This window comes from Schistocerca gregaria, chromosome X (assembly GCF_023897955.1).
Source record: "Schistocerca gregaria isolate iqSchGreg1 chromosome X, iqSchGreg1.2, whole genome shotgun sequence".
NCBI lineage: Eukaryota > Metazoa > Arthropoda > Insecta > Orthoptera > Acrididae > Schistocerca > Schistocerca gregaria.
The window spans coordinates 343782495-343805858 of NC_064931.1; the positions used below are offsets into that span (position 1 = coordinate 343782495).

The following is a 23364-nucleotide window of genomic DNA, read 5'->3' on the forward strand; positions in this document are numbered from 1 at the left end:
AGTCCATCCCAATGCCAAGTATCCCATGATCAATGACCAGCCACAGCAATTGTGGGAGAATTTGTCTCAGGAGTGGACACAACAGCTTGACAACATGCTTCCCAACAAAGTCAGTGCATGCACCCACACCAACCCCCAAAGTTTTATTTCATTTCTTCTTCTCCTTCAGGGTAGTTCACTATTCCTTGTCAGACAGCACATTAATAGTAATAACTAACAACCACTGCTACAGACAATAAATACCTATTTACTAATGTGATGAACCAAAACAATTATTTCCATGATTTTGGTATGTTCAGTATGTGACAGACCAGAACAGTGTAACCATATCCAGACTAACCATTTTCCTGGTTGCCTTCTTACCAACTGATCTACATCACATTGGCACTAAGACTTCATCTATTAGTACTCCACAAGGGCTGTTCTGATGATGTGGGACAATGGACAAAATATATTGCCATTTGTGGTAGATACCTTAATTACAGTATATGGATACTCTCCATTAAGGAGCTATCATAATGTTTCTGTGCTTGCTAAAAATGATGATGAATTATTGCCAACAGAAATCAGCCCCAAGTCTGTATTAATAGATCATGTGATCATTATTGTAATTGACTTTTCCCGAGTTTTTCCTTTACTATTTGCCTACTGAATATATTGTTATTGTATGTTTAAAGAGAGATTTTCTCAAACTCATTAGTGAATTCTGGATGCTACTGTGCTGATGTGGCCTACACACACTTAACTGCACATTTACATTTCACGTCTGTCAGTATTATACAAAGAACTCCATTTTATATCAACACAGGGCATCATATTTAATTAGTATTTTGAGTGGTGTTGAAGAAGCTGATGGCGTCTTCCTTTGGATGCTACAGAAGAAACAAGAAGGGAAACTTACCACACACTTTTGAAATATCCTCCTCAATGCATGAATTAAACAGAGAAAATGTTTTGCACTATGAAACCTCAGAGGATCCTGACAACAAAGGTAATGCAGCAGTACAGTTACCTCTCAATTTGTGTGCTGATAAGACGTATGGTCTAAGCAATTCTACCTATAGAAAGACTGATTACGGCCCAACAGCATATGTGCCACAGAAAACCTCTGCTGTCCTAAATTCTTTCTTAATATCTCAAGAGACCATTAAGATGTTAAAACACATGGTTTCATATCACCAAGACTGTACAGCCTTCCCAACATTCAGTAAGATGATCTACCTTTATGAACAACAGTTTTTTGGTGGTTTTTAGGGCGCACAACTACAATACTCATTAGCGCCCTGACTAAGTTAGGAATGCAACGCGAGGCACAAGGTTAAAACAGCAACTAAAAGGGACAACACTATAAAAGACGTATTAACAGGCATAGGATTAAAAAAACAACAGCATAATCAAACATCCTTAGACAAGTGTGTCAAGTTGATAAAACGAAGAACGCGAGCAGCAGCTCCTGGGTCATTCGCTAAAATGGCATCCAGAGTACATGGCAGGCCAATATCAAGATGCAGTGTAGTAAAATCCGGACAGGACGTTAAAATGTGGCGGACCGTCAGCAATTGCCCACATGGACAGAACGGCACTGCCACAGCCGTCAGCAGATGGTGATGGCTGAACCGGCAGTGTCCAATTTGTAGCTAGGCCAAAACAACCTCCTCCCACCAAGAAGGATGTGAGAAGGATGTCCAAGCCACGGGAAGAGGTTTCAAGGCCCGAAGCTTGTTGTCTGTAAGTGCAACCCAATCGGCATGCCACAGCGATAAAATGCGCCAACAAATGACGCTGCTACAATCTGATGAAGGGACACAACAAGAAGCCATCTGAGGCTGGAGGACTGCAGCCTTGGCCGCGGCATCTGCAGCTTCGTTCCCAGGGTTACCAACATGGCCAGGAACCCACATAAAGCTAACTGGAGACCCGTCGTCAACCAGCTGCTGAAGAGGGCATTGGAACCGGTGCACAAAAGGGTGAACCGGATATGGATCACTGATGCTTTGGATGGCACTCAGAGAATCGTAGCAGATGACATAAGCAGAATGTTGGTGGTTGCAGATGTAAAGAACAGCCTGGTAGAGGGCAAAGAGCTCAGCGGTGAAGACCGAACAATGGCCATGTAACCAGTATTTGAAACTTTGTGCCCCGACAATAAAAGGACACCCGACCCCGTCATTGGTCTTAAAGCCATCTGTATAAATGAAGGTCATATTAATGAACTTCGAACGAAGTTCAACAAAATGGGAGTGGTACAACCAACTGGGGCTAACCTCCTTTGGGAGTGATCTGAGGTCAAGGTGAACACGAACCTGAGCCTGGAGCCAAGGTGGAGTGTGGCTCTTGCCCACTCTAAAGGTTGCAGCGAGTGAAAAATTAAGGTGTTGAATGAGGTGATGAAAGTGAACTCCAGGGGGTAGCAGGGCAGAGACATACAACCAGTATTGACGGTTGAGAGAGTCGTCAAAAAAAGGAACGATACAATGGGTGGTTGGGCATTGACAGTAGCCGACAGGCATAATGACAAAGCAGTATATCGCGCCAGTAGGTGAGTGGCAATTCACCGGCTTCAGCATGAAGACTCTCGAAGGGGATAGTATAAAACGCTCCGATCGCAAGACATAAACCCCGATGTTGTATGGAGTTGAGGCAGCGTAAGATGGACGTCCATGCAGAGGAGTATACGAAGCTCCCATAGTCCAGATTGGAGCAGACGATCGACCAATATAGGTGAAGTAGGATGGTTCGATCCGCTCCCCACGACATAACACTGAGAACACTGTGGAAATTTAGAGAACGGATACAACAGGCAGCCCAATATGACACGTGTGGAGACCAGCTAAGTTTTCTGTCAAATGTAAGACCTAAAAATGTTGTTGTCTCCACGAATGGGAGAGCAACGGGACCCAGTCTTAAGGACAGTGGGAGAAACTCTCCGTAGTGCCAGAAGTTAATACAGACCATCTTTGCAGAAAAATGGCAGCTATTCGCAACACTCCAGGCGTAAAGATGGTAAAGAGAACGCTGAAGATAGTGCTCCAGGAAACATGTACCCTGCGCACTGCAATAGATGGTAAAATCATCCACGAAAAGGGAGCCTGATACATCAGCTGGGAGGCAATCTATTATTAGATTGATCACTATGGCGAAGAGAGCAACACTCAAAACTGAGCCCTGTGGCACCCCATTCTCCTGGCGAAAGGTGGCTGACAGGACAGAACACACAAGAACCCTGAACTGTCGATACATTAAAAAGGAACGAATAAAAAGAGGGAGGCGATCGCGAAGGCCCCATGTATGCATGGTGCGGAGAATGCCCGCCCTCCAACAGGTGTCATAAGCCTTCTCCAAATCAAAGAACACAGCCGCGGTCGGGTGCTTCCTCAAGAAGTTATTCATAATGAAGGTCGACAACGTAACCAGATGCTCAACAGCAGAGCGGCGCCTACGAAATCCACATTGTACATTGGTAAGTAGGCGTCGAGACTCGAGCAGCCAAACCAAAAGAGAGTTAACCATTCGCTCCATCACCTTACAAACACAGCTCGTAAGCGAGATGGGTCGATAACTGGGAGGCAAGTGCTTGTCCTTCCCCGGCTTAGGAATCGGTACAACAATAGACTCGCGCCAGCATGCGGGAACATGTCCCTCAATTCAGATGCGATTATAAGTACGAAGAAGGAAACCTTTACCCACAGGAGAAAAGTTCTTCAGCATCTGAATATGAATACCGTGACTGGGCAAGTGTATTTTCGAGTTTCCGCATGGTGAATGGGGCATTATAACTTTCACAATTCGAGGAGTGGAAGTTAGGTTGCCTAACCTCCTCTGCCTGTTTTCGGGGGAGGAAGGCAGGGGGGTAATGAGCGGAGCTCGAAACCTCTGCGAAAAAGCGGCTGAAGGCACTGGAGACATCCTCAGGGGCCACAAGGACGTCATTCGCGACCGCCGAGACATAAACTGGTGAGTGGACCTTAGTGCCAGCTAGCCGGCGCAGGCTACCCCAGACAACAGAAGGAGTAAAACTGTTGAAGGTGCTTGTTAAAGCAGCCCGGCTGGCTTCCTTGCTTTCTTTAATAATGTGACGACACTGCACACGTAATCGTTTATTGATACAATTTGCCACTGTAGGGTGGAGTTTAAAGGTGCGTAAAGCACGTGGACGAGCACGTAAAGCATCTCTACATGCTGCGGTCCACCAGGGGACCGGTATGTGATGTGGAGAAGAAGTAGTGTGAGGGATGGAATATTCAGCAGCAGTGAGAATGACTTCTGTGAGGTGTGCGGCCTGACTATCACAGCTTGTGAAGGTTTGATCCTGAAAGGTCGCCCTGGAAGATAAGAGCCCCCAGTCTGCTTTGGAGATGTTCCAACTAGTTGAGCACGGAGAGGGGGTATGATGGAGGAGATGGATAACACGGGAAATGGTCGCTCAAATAAGTTTCAGAAATTCCATACCACTCAAACCGGCATGTAAGTTGGGTACTACATACAGAGAGGTCTAAATGGGAGTAGGTGTGAGATGTGTCTGAAAGAAAAGTAGGGCCGCCAGTATTGAGGCAGACAAGATTGAGCTGGTTGAAAACGTCTGCCAACAGGGAGCCCCTCGGACAGGATGCTGGAAAGCCCCAAAGGGGATGGTGAGCATTGAAGTCTCCAGTTAACAAAAATTATGCAGGTAGCTGAGCAATAATTTGCATCATGTCTGCCCTGGTGACGGCAGACGACGATCGAGTATAAACGGTAGAAATGGAAAATGTAAAATTGGGGAAAGTAATGCGGACGGCAACTGCCTGAAGGCGCCAGTGTGCAATATGATGGTATCATAGTAGATATACTCCCGGACCAGCAACATAACCCCTTCCCTCCCCCCCCCCCCCCCCATGAGCCAGAATACCTGCCACAGAGGGTAGGTCAAAACGCACAGAGGTGTAGTGTGCCAAGGCAATGTGATCGCTTGGGCATAGCTTCGTTTCCTGGAGGGCTACGACGAGCGGACGGTGCAAGCGGAGCAGCAATTTCAAGTCCTCTCAGCTGGAGCGAATGCTGTGAATATTTCAGTGAATCAGTGTCATCGTCAGATGAGGAGGCGAGGAGGGGGGGAGGAGGAGGAGGGGGGGCGAGGAGGAGGGGGGCGAGGAGAAGGGGGGAGGCGAGGAGAAGGGGGGAGGCGAGGAGAAGGGGGGAGGCGAGGAGAAGGGGGGAGGCGAGGAGAAGGGGGGAGGCGAGGAGAAGGGGGGGCGAGGAGAAGGGGGGGGCGAGGAGAAGGGGGGGGGGCGAGGAGAAGGGGGGGCGAGGAGAAGGGGGGGCGAGGAGAAGGGGGGCGAGGAGAAGGGGGGGCGAGGAGAAGGGGGGCGAGGAGAAGGGGGGGCGAGGAGAAGCGGGGGCGAGGAGAAGGGGGGGCGAGGAGAAGGGGGGGCGAGGAGAAGGGGGGCGAGGAGAAGGGGGGCGAGGAGAAGGGGGGCGAGGAGAAGGGGGGCGAGGAGAAGGGGGGCGAGGAGAAGGGGGGGCGAGGAGAAGGGGGGGCGAGGAGAAGGGGGGGCGAGGAGAAGGGGGGGCGAGGAGAAGGGGGGGCGAGGAGAAGGGGGGGCGAGGAGAAGGGGGGGCGAGGAGAAGGGGGGGCGAGGAGAAGGGGGGGCGAGGAGAAGGGGGGGCGAGGAGAAGGGGGGGCGAGGAGAAGGGGGGGCGAGGAGAAGGGGGGGCGAGGAGAAGGGGGGGCGAGGAGAAGGGGGGGCGAGGAGAAGGGGGGGCGAGGAGAAGGGGGGGCGAGGAGAAGGGGGGGCGAGGAGAAGGGGGGGCGAGGAGAAGGGGGGGCGAGGAGAAGGGGGGGCGAGGAGAAGGTGGGGCGAGGAGAAGGGGGGGCGAGGAGAAGGGGGGGCGAGGAGAAGGGGGGGAGAGGAGAAGGGGGGGGCGAGGAGAAGGGGGGGGCGAGGAGAAGGGGGGGGCGAGGAGAAGGGGGGGCGAGGAGAAGGGGGGCGAGGAGAAGAAGGCAAGGGAAAGAGTAAGAAAGACAGTGAGATGGAGATGAACAAAGAAAGGAACCAACCAAAGGAAGGAAGAAACCAGAAGAATTGAACAAACCAAAATGACCGCAAATATAGGTCGTGGAACCGTCAGTCTCCGGACACAGGCGCTAACTACCCCCTTGAGGGGGAGTCCTTTTAGTCGCCTCTTACGACAGGCAGGAATACCTTGGGCCTATTCTAACCCCCGGACCCGCAGGGGGGATAAACAACAGTGAGCAGCATTGGCTAAATTGTATGCAGGAATACCGAACATACTGATTTCTTGATGGGGTCATTGGTGCATAAAAGCTCATGTCATGTATATAACTGATTTTAATAGCTGATTGAGCGTTCTCCATTTAAGCAGTTTTGACCTTTTATTTACCATTTATGTAGTTTACCAGATTCCTCTGACAGATTCTTTGGCATGAATTGGTGATAATTTTCAGGTAAACATCACAGCTTTATTTCAGCATGCCTTTTCATCAACCTACTATATGTTCAATGTAGAATATTTTGAGCAGATTGTGCCACCACGGTTAGTCTGACTCTCCTGGTTAGATTTATTTTTCTTTTTTAAATGGAAGACCATTAATTGGTCACTTGAATCAGCACTCCTTAAAGCAATGTATTTTGGAGGTATATGGATGATGCTTTCATGGTGTGATTGCATAGAAGATAAATGAATGGAGTTTTTATTTCACCTTAACTCCATTCGAAAGAACATCTGGTTCACTATGGAAACAGGGAAAGATGGTTGCCTGCCTTTTCTGGATGTTCTGGTTAGACAATCTCTTTGGGGATATTTAGGTTATATTAAGGCCGCCCACCCACCCGCCCGCCTGCTACATATTCCAAATGTGAAATAATTTGAGTGAAGCTAAACCTTTTATTTAGGTCAAATGAGGTAATCAGATGTTTTTATAGACCCCTTACTTCAGGATATGTCATGACAGAATGCTTCAAAGTGCACTTCATGATTATATCAAGTTTCTTGATTACACTACTGCATTAGGGGGAGTTGTTAATTTGAGAGCTACAGAATGTGAGAGTCATGCAATGAAAACTAGGCTGCAAAATTTTTCTGAATGTCATATCTGACAATTATTTCAAGCAGACAGAGAACTGACTTGGGAGGGAAACATCTTAGACATCCCAATAGCTAACAGACTAACTTTTGAGGTAGGGAGAAGGTCCAACAATGTCCCATTCACAAGGTCAATAAAGATGGAGCACAAGCTTGGATTAGGAAAGCACAGAGAAGGAAATCAGCTGTGCCCTTCTGAAGGAACCATCTGGCATCTACTGACACAATTTAGAGAAATCACGAAAAACCTAACTCAGGATGGCTGGATGCAGGTTCCAATAACCATCGACCTCCCGAATTTGAGTGTCTACCCCGCTCGCTCCGAACTTTTGAAATCAGTTAATGAAGAGGGGGGGTTCAGTAATCACAAGGCTATCTTAACTCTATGATTACAGGACTGTGATTCAAAAAATAGTGTTAGAGGTTACAGAATCATATAGAGCTTTACCACAGATTTAAGCAAAGTCAATAGTTGATGGGCAGAAAGTAAGTGAAGCCACAATGAGATTAAGGAGAGCAATGAGAGCAGCATTTAATGGAAATAAAATGTTGCCAACCAGGAAATTTTTGCCTTACACAAAGTCAGAAAGTAATTTGATATTTTCTGTTCACTTACTTGGTGATCATACTGGGATGCAATTGAAAGATAACAGACTGAAGGCTCAACTACTGAATTCAGTCCTCTGGAAATTTTGAACATGGATGATTCTAATGACTGCACAAACACCAAAATGGCAGATACCGAGTGAGGTAATCATCAAATAGAAAACTGACAAATTGCTCAACAGTAAAATGCGTAATGTAACAGACCGAGCATCATCCATTGTAGTATAGGGTACATCTCATTACGAAACCTTATAATAAGCTAAAATTTTGTTAAGTGAAGATGTTTATGTTTATATTTATGTTTATGTCTTAATTTACACTCAAGATTGTATAGCAACATTAAAATCAGTAATTAATCTACAGTTGAAAGTACTTCAATATAGTTATACATAATGATGTAACCAATTGTTCACAGTGCAAAAAATTTTCATATCACTAGACTTCAATACAATCTGGAAGAATGTTTTGTATAGAATGATACAGATTTGGCATTAGAGTTAGTATTATACTAATTTATTTTTAATACAAATTTAAATTTTAATATTAACCCATTAAGGGATTTAATTTACAAAATGAAATGTAGAAAAGCTTTGCAGTTCACATAGCGGTTATTTGAAAACATTTTTTTATTTCTGTTGACCTTCAGGTCATATGTCAAATTATTTGTATTCATCTTTTTCCCACAGTAATTAACATAAAATAATAACTGCAATAACACTGAAAATATGATGCATTATGAAGATTCTGTATAAGGGATGGTGTTAAGTCAAAGTGTAACTGAGTTGTGAGTAGTTGTGGGAGTGTGTCAGCAGTAGATGTTGAAAGTGAAAGATCTGTAAATAGATGAGAACTATTGTGAAATTTTGGTTACAATAAGATTATTTAAAAGGTAACACCCCTAATAACACGAGTCGGTTAGCAGTTTCAACAACAGATTTCTTGAGGCAGACTGTTCACAGAATCCCACAAAGTATTATCTATCCATACATGCATGTACAGAGAGGCCACAGAGATTTACAAACCTCATTAATTTCAACATGAAAGAAAAAGGTGTTAAATTAGATAAAATATGGGTGTCAACTTTGCACAGATTAATTATGATAGAATACTCTTAATAAAGAATAATTGCACCAGCCACAGATAATTTTGCAATCAGCATGCTGTGATGAATGGTAGTGTCCTCTATGCACTCCTATAAATTCGATGTTTTCTTGAGTTCTTGAAGCCGTCAGAGATGAAATGTTAGGAAATAATTTTATATATCAACTATGGCCTGACAGCCCAGAAGTTTTAACTGAAGTAAACACCAACTGTGAAAGCCTACGTCGTACGATTAGAAAGAACTGTCAGCCCAGGCCATCTGCAGTGAACAAGGATATTTACTAGTTTGATCAAACAAACATTGATGTTATCCATTTATCATGCCAAGTACTGATATGTCAACAGTACATCTAATGCTCCAAAACTGTCGCCAGTTGCAAGAAGTTTACATTTAATTTATATCACAAGTGAGCAGGACTGTCTACAAAGGCATCTGGGTGAGAAAAGATACCGTGAGATGTTTTGGAATATTATGCAAAATAACTTGCTCCCCTTTCACACGTATATTATCTTATGGTTACTGGAGTAATGAAGGTACAATGTTATTCGAAAGAAAGAGCAGGTCATTTCCATTTTCAAAACAGATTCTCTTTACAGGTGCACAGAATTTTAGACCTATACTGCTGATATCTGTTTTAGAACTATGGAACATTTCATGTTTACATACTACGACAGATTTTGTTTTTTAGACTAGATTCCACACACACAGATCTTATGAAACTGCTTGCTCCGTTTTGTCAAATCTGATTCCAAATTCCTGTAAAGATATTCAGTGGTAATTAACTGTGAGTGAACAAAATGCGATTTCACCAATTCTTAACAACTAAACTGACAGTCATAGAAATAATTTCAAAAATACTCCCAAAAGAGTGTTGTTTCCATTCACAATATGTATGAATTATCTAGAGGCTCTGTGGGACTACTGTGTATCATAAAATTGCAACATCAGACAAATGTCAGAGTGCAGAAAGACCTGTAGAAGACTGACAATTGGGGCAGTGATTAGTATTTGAATGTGAATGTAAATAAATGATTTATATTGCAAATAAATAAGTGAAGAAATCCACAATTGTTCAATGGCATCATCATCATATCTCTCTCACACAAAATGTAAATGGAATAGAGAAGGGGTGGAGGGGAGGAGAGATTTAGACATATCCTATACCACAGTCTATAAGATGGCTTGTGGAGAATAGAGAGACAATGTCCATAACAGACCTTGTCACAATGAAATCTCAAACATCACACCAGCTCAGTACAGTCTCATCATGTGTAGTGTGTGCCTGGAAAGAGGATAGCGCATCAGGAAAGTAGTTTTGGGTTGTAAACCTAATACTACCCATTCCTTCTCCAGAGATGCATGTATGATTAAATGCTGTAGTTCATTCTCATGATTTATTTTCATTGCGTCTATGATAAGTTAGTAGCTCCATCTAACTACTGCAGAAATGTGATGCATCATAGTACTGCACTAAGCATCAGACACACACTTCGTCTGAGCAGTTTCAAGTTTATTTAATACAGCCTTGATTAACTTTTTGAATGGTTCATAATTGGATTAAAAATAAATTAAACTACAGTTAATTACCTTGAATTGTTGACACTGAATATCAAACAGCAGGCTGAACAATCTTCAGTTTGGTTTTTTTTCGCTTTAGGGCGCAAAAAACAATTGGAGTCATATGTGCCCAAGTCAAAACAATAGAACATGAAGACAGAGCAGTTAAAAAACGATGATATGTCAGTCTCAATTGACATAATAGAAGACAGCTAAAACAGGAATGTGGAAAAAGGGCTAAAAAAGACACCGGACAGAAAGGGAAGTCCAAAGCTAAAAATTAAATGGCCTTCTCAATATTGCTTTGGCTGATAGTAAAACATGGTCGACAGCCTGGGCATCATTTTTTTAAGATGGTCGATAACTCAGACGGCACACCCAAGTGGGACCATAAACAGTTAAAAAATGTGCAGTTCAACTGTGGAGTCTAGCACAGAAAAACGGTTGGTGGTGCGCACTGACGACACGGATGCCGACCAGGCTAAGGTATCACATGGTGACACCACCGAAGAGGATCTTCGAGTTGGTGCAGGAGAAGATTGTTTGCCTTTGGTGGACATCTTCAAGCCTTTCTGGTTGGGGGAAGACTCAGGTGTTTAGCTGGATGGACTGAGGAAGTCTTCAAGGCAGTATTCCTTCTGTCCCTTCTGGCCTACCAGTTGTGTAGCTGGTGGCTTTGGCCCTTAAGGCAACAGTTGGATAACTTGTTGCACCGCTGGATGGGAGGGGGGGGGGGGGGGGATGGCGATGCTCCCTTGACACTGGGCGATTTCACAACCTAAGAGCCGAATTGCAGGTCGCATGTTTGGGTGGCCATGTCCTTCATGGAGCGAGGGTAACGAGAACAAAACTACAGGTGCCAGACGGGAGAATGCAGGGTCTGCAAGTAGCCAGTAACTTGCGAGCGACTGAGTAAGGCACTTTTTCCTTCACCTGGATCCCCTGGACAGCCTGCTCATGAAGATACATAGGACAATCCTGAGAGGCATGGCTGCCATTGCAGTTGATACAGTGGGGAGAAGGAGGCGGAGTGCATTTCTACCACAGGTAACACATTTGGCTGGGCGTCAACAAGATGTTCTAGTGTGGTTGAAATGATGACACTGGTAGCAGCCCATCAGGTTCGAAACATATGGCCAGACTGTGATAATTGCATAGCCTGCTTTGATCTTGGATGGAAGCACCACTCTATCAAAGGTGGAAAAAGAGTGTGGGTAGTCGCTAAAGAGAAATCTACCTTTTTCATTATATGATGGACAGTAATGACACCCTGATGAGAGATGTAAGATTGAATTTTGGCCTCTGTTAAACCGTCGAGCAGCCTGCTGTAAAGTACAACATAGAAAGACTTCAAAGTTCTACGGGCCTTAACACGAACAGGCTAGCCATTGACAAGTGAGGCAGCAAGCAGTTGTGCTTCAGAATCAGAAATAGTCTCCAAAAGCAAAGTGCCATTCCCTAAATAAGAGCAGGATTTCACAGGGCCGGCAATTGCATCAACACTTTTCTGAATGATAAACGGATTTAACGTGGCGAAGGAATGACAGTCTCCAGTACGTGAGACCACGAGGAACCATGGTGCAGTGGGAAGGGTCTTTCAATTATTAGCCTCATTATGTTTACATTTCATAGATGTTGATTGTGAAGATGATTGACTCATTGTGATAAAATCCCCCATGATTGCCAGCATCTCCAATGATGCGTGCCTTCCAACTGGGGGGGCCCCCCTTCACAAGAGGGTGCACCCATCTTAGGCGATTGTTCACACCATAGGTCACACCTCCCAAACACCTGACAGAGAGAGACCAAGCGGCAATTTCGGTAGGTTGAAGCTCAGGCAATCACCCCTTCCTCGGCGTGGCCTGTACCAGGGGATACGTGCGAAACCTACCTGTCAACACAGGGCTGAAAATTACGCATTACCCAGTAACCTGTTATGCATCAAACATGTGATCTGACCTTCAGGAGTGCACAGGGAGGAAAATGAAAAAGAGGAACTGAAACACCGAAGTGGAGGAACAAGAGGAGAAGGAAAACAAAGAAAGGAAAAGGGAGTGAAAAACAAAGATTATACTGTTCTTAGCCGGTGACAGACAATGCAGAAAATTCCCAATAACATCCCAGACATGTTCCCAAGGGCGGGAAAAAAGAATAGCACAGGATATAAGTGCAGCACAGAAGGGGAAAAAAATGCTGCAGAGACTAGGGTCCAATGGTAGCCAAGCATGATCTCGTCAAAGAGTGGCGTACCCCCTGGGGTAGAGGGGAGGGGGAGAAAGGGGACTATCTTCAGTTGACATCCCACACATGAATTTGGAATATAACATTAAAAAAAGTGTTTCTAAAGCTAACATTAGCACCAATTTGTCACCTGTCATGTTTAAGGATTGCATGAGTACCATTTGTCATCAGTTTTCAGTAAGAATCACCCAAAGGATTAGATAATATCTCTTAAGATTCAGTGAACAGAGTGTCTCAAGAAACCTTTGTGGGTAACAGCTGCTAATCAACACACCCATTGGGAAAGTACAACAAGAAACACTATGAAGCCTCATATGTCTGCATATGAAGGTACTATTAAACTTGGTTCAGTGGCTTTGGAACATGCTTCATTAATACACTGATCCTAGGTTAGGGTCACTTTACCAAAGAGCTGGCAGGTTGCACTCTTGGATGATTATTTCCCCAGAGAACCCTTCTATGAAATTTATAAATCTCTTTTGTAGAGATGCACAGTGTTTCCAGCTTTTAATGATTACACCACATGCTGCCATTAAACAGGGACACACACTATCCCTTTTTTATCTTGCACTGTGAATGGCAACACAAAGCAGCTGCCTAAGTTGTAATGCAGTATTATTTAAATCAGTCTGAATGCTTATAAGAAAGTACATGGTTGCAAGTTGAACTGTACAATTAAGTAACAATTCATTATTGGTTTCCTTTGGTCAATGTAGTTTTACTTAACAACCTAACATTTTTAGTTTTATCTTGCCCATGTGTGTAACTTGGTTAAGCAATGCTTTATTTATTTGAACATTCTAGGCTAATAAATTTTTCAACCTTTTTCATTGTTTTATATTAATTCTTCTTAGTATATCTACGCTTCTTTCACCCCATACCACAAATATGATATTTTTGAGCTAACAGAGGTACTAAATTCTCTTGATATATGCAAGTTAAAGAAGGACTTACCCTTAAAATTTCATCCTTCACTTCCAACTGCTGTGCAATATACACAAACTGCAACTATGCATCATACTACAATGCAGTAGTATTTCATGTGAAGTCAACTTTCTTATACAGAAAACTCTGTTCTGCTAGTTCTCACTGTAGTAGATTTTTTTTTCCTTTGTTTTCTTCCTTACCCGGCTCTCTTACTCTCATTAACTCAGCACCCTTTATCTTCAACCCATTATAATCTGTACTACTATCTGCAAAAGGCTGTAGACTTCTTTGTTACTGTTGTTACATTGTAAGCATTGCTGAAGACACTACAATGAAGTATCAAGCAATGGTTATAGTCTTAGAAGGAAAAGGGTACTGCATTCAGCCTAATCTTGTGACGTATCCTCAAGCACTACTAATAAAACATTGTATAGCTTGGCTATTCTCACTACACAGCCACAAAGAAAACACACTGTATTCAACACAAATACTTGTACCTAGTCTCTACTTCTCATTTGCCCAGTAATCTAGACTCCCTATACTCTAAACTCTCTTTTCTACCACAGAAGTTGTGCAATTATGCATCAAGATTAATCACTGCATCAACTTTGCCAGTCCACTGTGTAAACCATTACACGAGGGTCTGTCACAGGATGCACTCTATGGCTGTTACATGAACTGTGTTGTCTTACCTGGCATCCACAGCCACATTCAGACATATCTTATTAAATAAATCTAAGAAGTGTACCAATTCTAGGGAAAGTGATAAAAATAGCCACAAGCCACCATTTCCAAGAGGTAACTCTGTTTTCTCTGCACTTTCAGTGTCTCACCTTGGGTAACCACATTAGGTTTAGGATGATAGTAATCGTGCTGCAACAGACCCAGGACTGTTTCCTAGTGAGTAACCTTCCATTTCAGAACTTGCATTTGCAAACCCACAAATAGCACCATCTACAGGCAATTTAGTAATAATGGGTTGTAAAATCCTCATAATGATTTCTTGAAATCCAAACACAAAACCTTTGACAATGTTTCACTTCTTTTGTCAAGTGGGACCCAACAAAAAAGTGTTTTGCTGAAATATTTACAAATTACTGGAGTCATTAATTTAAAAAGGACATTTAAATCTTTTTTATGTATAAAAGTGTCAGCGCATAAATCATTGTTTCAAAACAAAATGAAAATATATACGGATAAAGGCATAGCCATATCAGCACAATTTACTGTTTTTGTTTCAAATTTCAAGTGAGGATGACACCAACAGTTCCACAAAATAGATTACACACACAGCCTTATGTGGTCTAAAACAAATGTGCTATTCTTTCCCACCAACTTTCTGAAGAAGCTTCTTACAGTTATTCTCATGTTATTAATTCTAATTTGACTCCATCTCATTTCGATGAAGGTCTAAGCAGCTAAAATTAATTGTTTTTCCAATGAAGACACTGGCTCGATCACTGTTACACATTCTGTACAGTATATTAATTAAACAATGGTTACTTTGTGTGAGTGAGCCTTACTTCCTTGAGCTGTAAGCTAGCCAGCTCTGAAGATCCTGGCACACTGCTTGCCTGAGGGGGAGCAGGTTGTGTGGACATGGGAGGAGGCAGTGTGGCATCCAGCTCTGATGGTGACGGTAGAGGATGCTGGCCCTGTTCTGGTGGTGGAGGTGGTGGCGGCAGCGGCGGCATCTGGTCAGTGTCAGACTGCACCTTTAACTTTCGCGTATTGTCCCTGGTGCCATCATGGCGAACCGCATGGACAGGACTCTGCAACAAATATTTCAATACATTGTTGGTACACCACAACAAAGGCACTTTAACAAGAGTTATTTCAGTCTAAATGGTGGCATCAGTCATTATCTACTGGGAATATGGAGCGAGTTCTAGACATAGTGAAGTCTTTCATGACGACATGTAAAAAAGTTATGGGTCAGTTTTGTATAAAACAAGGTCAGGGAAGAGGAATTAAGTTTATGGAGTGTTTTTTGTCTGTACGGTGAAGCTGAATTTTTACTTCATACTAATGGATAATATTTCAGTATTAGTGTGAAATCTAATAATTTTGATGGTATCATGCTACAATGACATATTTAGTGATTGACAACACTGTGATCCTGATAGTGTTGTGCAGAGACACAACAGAGAGACAGACAGAGTTAGCTTCTGTTGAATGTGCAAATTACCCATCTTCAGGTTATTTAACCAAGCTTTTTGGAAAGTGGAAATGTCTATAATAGAGGTTCATGCAATGTTAATGACATTGAAAATGCAAATTGCTACAACCCTGCTAGCTGCTCACTTACCAATGTTACGTGACTCATTTTGTTGCCTATAATGGAAACAATCTCAATAAAATATTGTACGCATGTTACTTTTGAATTTTATTAATGACATGTTTACCTGGTACTTATCTTGGTGGTATTAATACAAGGAAAAGTAGGCAATTTTACATATAATAAATGTTGTGAAAATTTTGTTTCTTTTATTGTGTACCATATAGAACACAAAAAATGGTTCAAATGGCTCTGAGCACTATGGGACTTAACATCTATGGTCATCAGTCCCCTAGAACTTAGAACTACTTAACCCTGACTAACCTAAGGACATCACACAACACCCAGTCATAACGAGACACAGAAAATCCCTGACCCCTATAAAACACACTTGGATCAACTTCACCTGTGAAATTGTTTTGACTTGACTGAATTAATGAGGTCAACTGGACCAAACTACAAGGTCACCACATTCTCTATCTTGAGGGTAAAGCCAACAGCACTTCTCTGAAAGTACACTACTGGGCATTAAAATTGCTACACCAAGAAGAAATGCAGATGATAAATGGGTATTCATTGGACAAATATTATACTAGAACTGACATGTGATTACATTTTCATGCAATTTGGGTGCATAGATCCTGAGAAATCAGTACCCAGAAAAATCACATCTGGCTGTAATAACGGCCTTGATATGCCTGGGCAATGAGTCAAACATAGCTCGGATGGCATGTACGGGTACAGCTGCCCATGCAGCTTCAACACCATACCACAGTTCATCAAGAATAGTGACTGGCATATTGTGCAGTTGCTCAGCCACCATTGACAAGACATTTTCAATTGGCAAGGGATGTGGAGAATGTGCTGGCCAGGGTAGCAGTCGAACATTTTCTGTATCCAGAAAGGCCCGTACAGGACCTGCAACATGCGGTCGTGCATTATCTTGCCGAAATGTAGGGTTTCACAGGGATCAAATGAAGGATAGAGCCACGGGTCGTAACACATCTGAAATGTAACATCCACTGTTCAAAGTGCCGTCAATGTGAACAAGAGGTGACCGAGACATGTAACCAAAGGCACCCCATTTCATCATGCCGGGTGATATGCCAGTATTGCGATGACGAATACACGCTTCCAACGTGCGTTCACCGCGATGTCACCAAACACGGATGTGACCATTATGATGCTGTAAACAGAACCTGGATTCATCCAAAAAAAAATGACGTTTTGCCATTCGTGCACCCAGGTTTGTCACTGAGTACACCATCGCATGTGGTCCGGTCTGCGATGCAGTGTCAAGGGTAAAAACAGCCATGGTCTCCGAGTTCATAGTCCATGCTGCTGCAAACTTCATTGAACTGTTTGTAAAGATGGTTGTTGTCTTGCAAATGTCCCCATCTGTTAACTCAGAGATGGGGACGTGGCTGCACGATCCATTACAGCCATGCAGATAAGATGCCTGTCATCTCGACTGCTACTGATAGGAGGCCTTTGGGATCCAGCACAGCATTCCGTATTACACTCCTCAAACCATCTATTACAAATTCTGCTAACAGTCATTGGATCTTGACCAACACGAGCAGCAATGTCGTGAAACAATAAACCGCAATTGCGATAGGCTACAATCCGACCTTTATCAAAGTCGGAAACATGATGGTATGCAATTGTCCTCCTTACATGAGGCACCACAACAACGTTTCACCATGCAACGCCAGTCAACTGCTGTTTTTGTATGAGAAATTGGTTGGAAGCATTCCTCATGTCAGCATGTTGTAGGTGTCGTCACCAGTACCAACCTTGTGTGAATGCTCTGAAAAGCTAATCATTTTCATATCTCAGGATCATCATCTTCCCGTCGGTTAAATTTCGCATCTGTAGCATGTCATCTTCGTGGTGCAGCAATTTTAATGGCAAGTAGTGTAACAAGGTAGTCAAACAAATCAGCCCTTAATGTTGTGGTTGTGGTTGTTGTTGTTGTTGTTGCTGTCTTCAGTCCTGAGATTGGTTTGATGCAGCTCTCCATGCTACTCTATCCTGTGCAAGTTTCTTCGTTTCCCAGTACCTACTGCAGCCTACATCCTTCTGAATCTGCTTAGTGTATTCATCTCTTGGTCTCCCTCTACGATTTTTACCCTCCACGCTCTTGATGCCTCAGAACATGTCCTACCAACCGATCCCTTCTTCTAATCAAGTTGTGCCACAAGCTCCTCTTCTCCTCAATTCTATTTAATACCTCCTCATTAGTTATGTGATCAACCCATCCAGTCTTCAGCATTCTTCTGTAGCACCACATTTCGAAAGCTTCTATTCTCTTCTTGTCTAAACTATTTATCGTCCATGCTTCACTTCCATACATGGCTACACTCCATACAAATACTCTCAGAAACGACTTCCTGACACTTAAATCTATACCCAATGTTAACAAATTTCTCTTCTTCAGAAATGCTTTCATTGCCATTGCCAGTCTACATTTTATATCCTCTCTACTTTGACCATCATCAGTTATTTTACCCCCCAAATAGCAAAACTCCTTTACTACTTGAAGTGTCTCATTTCCTAATCTAATTCCCTCAGCATCACCCGACTTAATTCGACTACATTCCATTATCCTCATTTTGCTTTTGTTGATGTTCATCTTATACCCTCCTTTCAAGATACTATCCATTCTGTTCAACTGTTCTTCCAAGTCCTTTGCTGTCTCTGACGGAATTACAATGTCATCAGCAAACCTCAAAGTTTTTATTTCTTCTCCATGGATTTTAATACCTACTCCGAACTTTTCTTTTGTTTCCTTTAATGCTTGCTCAATATACAGATTGAATAACATCAGGGAGAGACTACAACCCTGTCTTACTCCCTTCCCAACCACTGCTTCCCTTTCATGTCCCTCGACTCTTATAACTGCCATATGGTTTCTGTACAAATTGTGAATAGCCTTTCGCTCCCTATATTTTACTCCTGCCACCTTCAGAATTTGAAAGAGTATTCCAGTCAACATGGTCAAAAGCTTTCATTTAGAATGACAAAAGAAGTGGAGGTAGCAAATACATGAAAAGTTGTTAAGATACCATAAAATGTAGTAAGCATGGGCACAAATTCCATGTTCAGAGTCATTCCATTCCATCCCATCTTCCTCTCCCAGTCACTGTGAAAGGCTAAGTAGGCAGTCAAGTCTATCTGCCAGAAATACTATGTCCAGTATTTCCTTTGTTGCAAACTGAATTATTCTTATCAATTCCATTGCAAGGAGTGTAATGGTAACTGGAAAATCCTATGAGAGTTTCTCAACCCATTTTATGATAACATAAAAGATGGAAACCATACTGAGAAAAAATGTATTTCTTCATGTGTACAATAGTTGCACAATGATACACTTTTATAGTGGGAAAAGTGAGGGCATTTAAGACCTAATTACTCTAAGATCACTTCTACACACCAGATTTAGCTATCTCTTGACTTTTACGTATTTCCAAATCTGAAGAAATTTGTAGCTGGAAATCTAATCAGTGGAAAAATGATATTAAACCATATTGACCTAAAATGCTTCTATTCTCCTGCCAGGCCAAGAAATTTTGCATCTTTTGTTCTTGCATATTTCACTGAGCTTATGCCATGATACAACTGTATTTTCCTTTGAAGTGCACTCTACCCCAGCAGTACAACCATGAGTGCACCAGAATATCTTTGTTGCCATGAGGCACAGTAAGATGAAAGTGCCCTATGCATGTGCAACATGGTGGCCAAATCTTAGGGACAAACATCAGCCGTTTCATTATTGGCATGGCAAGTGGGCCAATGCTGGTAGTTCATGCTGTAGTGTCCGTTCTACCCGACACATCTACAAGCTGCTATAACTACTTCTGGCATGGAGACAGCATTAGATGTGTTAAAGTTTCTCTAAGCACTGTTTATGCAGCTGATGATTAAAGACTAAGACCATCCCTGCAACTTCATTCTGTAGACCTGAGGTCTTCAACAGCTGATCAGTATTTATGGTGTGTTACATGGTTAATGCACATAGAAGTTGCAAATGCATTACCATAGTTCCTGTTTCTGCTTATGAACATTTGGGAAAGCATGGGCAGGATGCCTGTCATTCATTAATGCTAGTAGCATATATCTGACACAGCAAACCATGTTAGTACCATATGTAGTTTTATGAACCATACATTTACTTTTAAATATTCTTCAAATGAAAATATTGATTATTTCTTGTGCACATGTAAGTAGTGTGGTTTACCATTAGAAATGTGAAAGGAGTTAAAATTGCAACTAGCTTACATCTTTAATATAGCCATCAGTTCTTTTAGTTGCTTAAATTTTATTATATTACTTTTGTGTCTTGCCTGTTTCATATTTATGTAGAGCACACTTCAAAAAAACAATGTTTTCATACACTTTTTTGTCGAAAGTAGACAAAGTTCATTGTTATGCAGTAAGTAAAGAAATGAACAGTTAGCTATGGTAGACAAATCTACTATACGGTAGCAGATACTGGCAAACACACAGCTGGGAGGGGAGGGGACAATTTTAAATGTTCAGCATGTAGTCATATTTATGTATGAACATTTAATGTGACTGTATAATGACCCATTTCACATCATTATGAGTAATTGTACAAATGATCCATGGAACATGAAACAAACCAACTAACTGATAAAGGTCTCACCACCTTTCTTTTAGAAACACAGATTTAACTGAATTGAATGTTCTCTGATAAGTTTTTGAGGGATAAGTAACAATTTACTATAGCAAATAAACAGAAGTTACATGAAGGAGGTGCTGTAACTGGTATGATTTGTCACTCAACAATCATTTCAGCATGCTGAGCCAAACACTTCATAATTTCAGAATACAAGCTAGAGATGGCACAGTGTGGAACAAGGTTCTACTTATGTAGGGAGGAGGTCACCTTTAGCACTTTAGAAGAGAGAAGACTGCACTAATGTCACATTTATCAGTACTCTTTTTACTTCTATATAAAATGTCATGACACCAGATTACAATAGAAAAATCAAATACTTCTAAAGAATAAATTAACATTTATTAGACTGTACTTTCAGATGTTGCAAGAAAAGGAATGATCATGGAACATGTGAGAAACAGATATAGTATGCAAAATGTATTCAGTAAATAACTGACTTCGGTGAACATTGTCAAAGCTATTGCCACTGTGAAAATTCTCAATCAAGGAACTTGGCACAAAGGCAAATTACTAAGTGCCTCATTTTATTATGGTTCAATCCAATTATTAACAATTTCTGGGATTTGATCAATGTCATTTAGTAATAAATTCAGTCAGGCCCCTGCTGCCACCTGTTACACATCTCTAGAGTGAAAGTTGCGCATTTTGCTTTACCTTTGTTTTCCTAGTAGTACATGTTCTAAACTTCATTTATGTTTTTATATTTTAAAGGTTCCATCTTGAGTTTTTAAAGAAGTGTAAATTCAGGAAGCCTATAGTACAGTTTTCATTTCTTCTGAACAACCATCTACAGAGCTAATGTGTGAGGCCAGTAAGTTGCATATCTAGGTTTCTGTCTGCTTTTATAGTTTACTGCTTCAGTTAGTCTTGCTGGGATGGCTAGGACATGTCATGTTCACACACAGGATGAGCTGACTGCAGTTTGTGAACAGTTTAATGCACTTTTGGTTACGATTAGCTGCCTTCAGGTTGCTGCCTTGAGGTTTAGTGGTGCTGAAAAATCTCGTATGTCATGTGGGACGTCTCAGATGTTGCTCATTTCACTCAAAGGCTCTGCTGCTGAAGCACCACCTGCTGTATCCCACATGGTAGATACACCCACATGAATGACAAAAATACTGTCACTATTTAGATGGAATTTAGGTGTGACAAGGAAGATATTTGGCTGTGTATATCAGATCTAACTGACATCAAGTTAATTGTTGGATGTTTTTACCAGCCACGTGATCCCACTGTGACAGTGTTAGTGTCATTTGGAGAAAGTTACTGTCGGTAACATGTAAGTATCCAGATCAGGCAATATGGGTTGGAGCCAACTTAAACCTACTGAGTATAGGCTGGGATGTCTATGGATGCATTGCACGGAGTACAGACCAGTCTTGCGAAGTGCTTTTGAACATGTTTTCCAACAAATGTTCTGAGCTGCTAGTCCAGTAGCCCATGTGCAATGGGAAGATCTTACACCTGCTAGCTTCAAACAAACTGGTTCTTATCAATGGAGACATTAGTGGTCATGATTAGTGACTATGGTTAAAGATGTTAATAAATCAGTCAAAAAGGTTAGGAATGTGTTTCTGTCCGAAAGAGCAGATAAACAGTTGTTAGCATCTCAGACAACGAACTGACATTTACTTCCAGTAAGACGAACATAGAGGAATTATGAGCAACGTCTAAAGAGACTGAATGGTGTTCTGGAAAAGTAGGTGCCTAGTAAGCAGATTAATGGTGGAAAAGACTCCTAGTTTAACAACAAAATTTATAAATGGAGAGGAAGCAAAGGCACACTCAGTTCACCAGCGAATGTGCAAAAGGCAAGAGGCATACATTAGCAGAGATCTGTGTGTGTGAAAATATTTGTGTGAAGCACGTAACCACTACCACTGTCATATGTTACCAAAAGGTCTTGCCAAGAACGCATGAAAATTCTGAATCTCATTAAATCACTTAGTGTGTCTAAAGCTTCCACCCCAAACTGTACAAACATACCATTTTTTGAACATTGCACACAGTCCTGTATATATAGAAAAGTAATAAGCATCCTTAATGTAGAGAAACAGTTGAAAACAAATAATTTGATAGGTCCATATTGAATTCCAATTTGGTTTCACAAAAATAATAAAAGAATGGACTTGCAATATTAGAACCCGTTATCCTTAACATCAGTTCGCTGCAGAAATTTTAGCATGTTTGCATGTCGAATATAATTAATTTCTTAGAAACCAAGAAGTTCATGGCCATGAGTCAGTGTGAGCTTAGAAGTTACCACTCGTCCAAAACTCTGCTTGCCCTTTTCTTACATGATATGCTGTGAACTAGAGAGTAAGGGAAACAAGCCAATTACATATTTCTAGATTTCCAAAAAGCATTTGGCACTGTGCCTCACTGTAGATTGTTAATGAAGGTATAAACATATGGAATAGAGTTCCAGATATGTGAGTGACAGACTTACAAAACAGAACCCATTGTGCTATCGTACGACAATTGTTAATCAGTGCCCCAGGGAAGTGTGATAGGGCTGTTGTTATTTTCTGTAAACAGTAATGATCTGGTAGACAGGATGGGCAACAATGTGTGGTTACTTGCTGATAATGATGTGGTGCATGGAAAGGTGTTTAAGTTGAGTGAATGTAGGAGGATACAAGGTGACAGACAAGCTTGTGTGTTATGAATGCAGCTAGTTATAAATGTACAAAAATTTAAGTTAATTAGGATAAGTAGGAAACAAACTCTTTATGTTTGGATACAGCACTAGTAGTGTCCAGCTTGATACAACAAAATGGAATATGCAAGTGAGGATTGTAGGGAAGGTGAATGGTTGACTGACTCATTAGAAGAATTTTAGGGAATTGTAGTTCACCTGTAAAA

General features: G+C 41.9%; 1 protein-coding gene across 1 annotated transcript in view; it reads right to left on the minus strand.

Annotated features, from left to right (window-relative positions):
* LOC126298271 (uncharacterized) overlaps positions 1-23364 on the minus strand; it is a 325333-nt gene that overhangs the window by 184107 nt on the left and 117862 nt on the right. The window contains exon 3 of the mRNA XM_049989571.1: positions 15040-15288. Coding sequence (XP_049845528.1) covers positions 15040-15288 — 249 coding nt within the window. The remainder of the gene's footprint in view (positions 1-15039; positions 15289-23364) is intronic.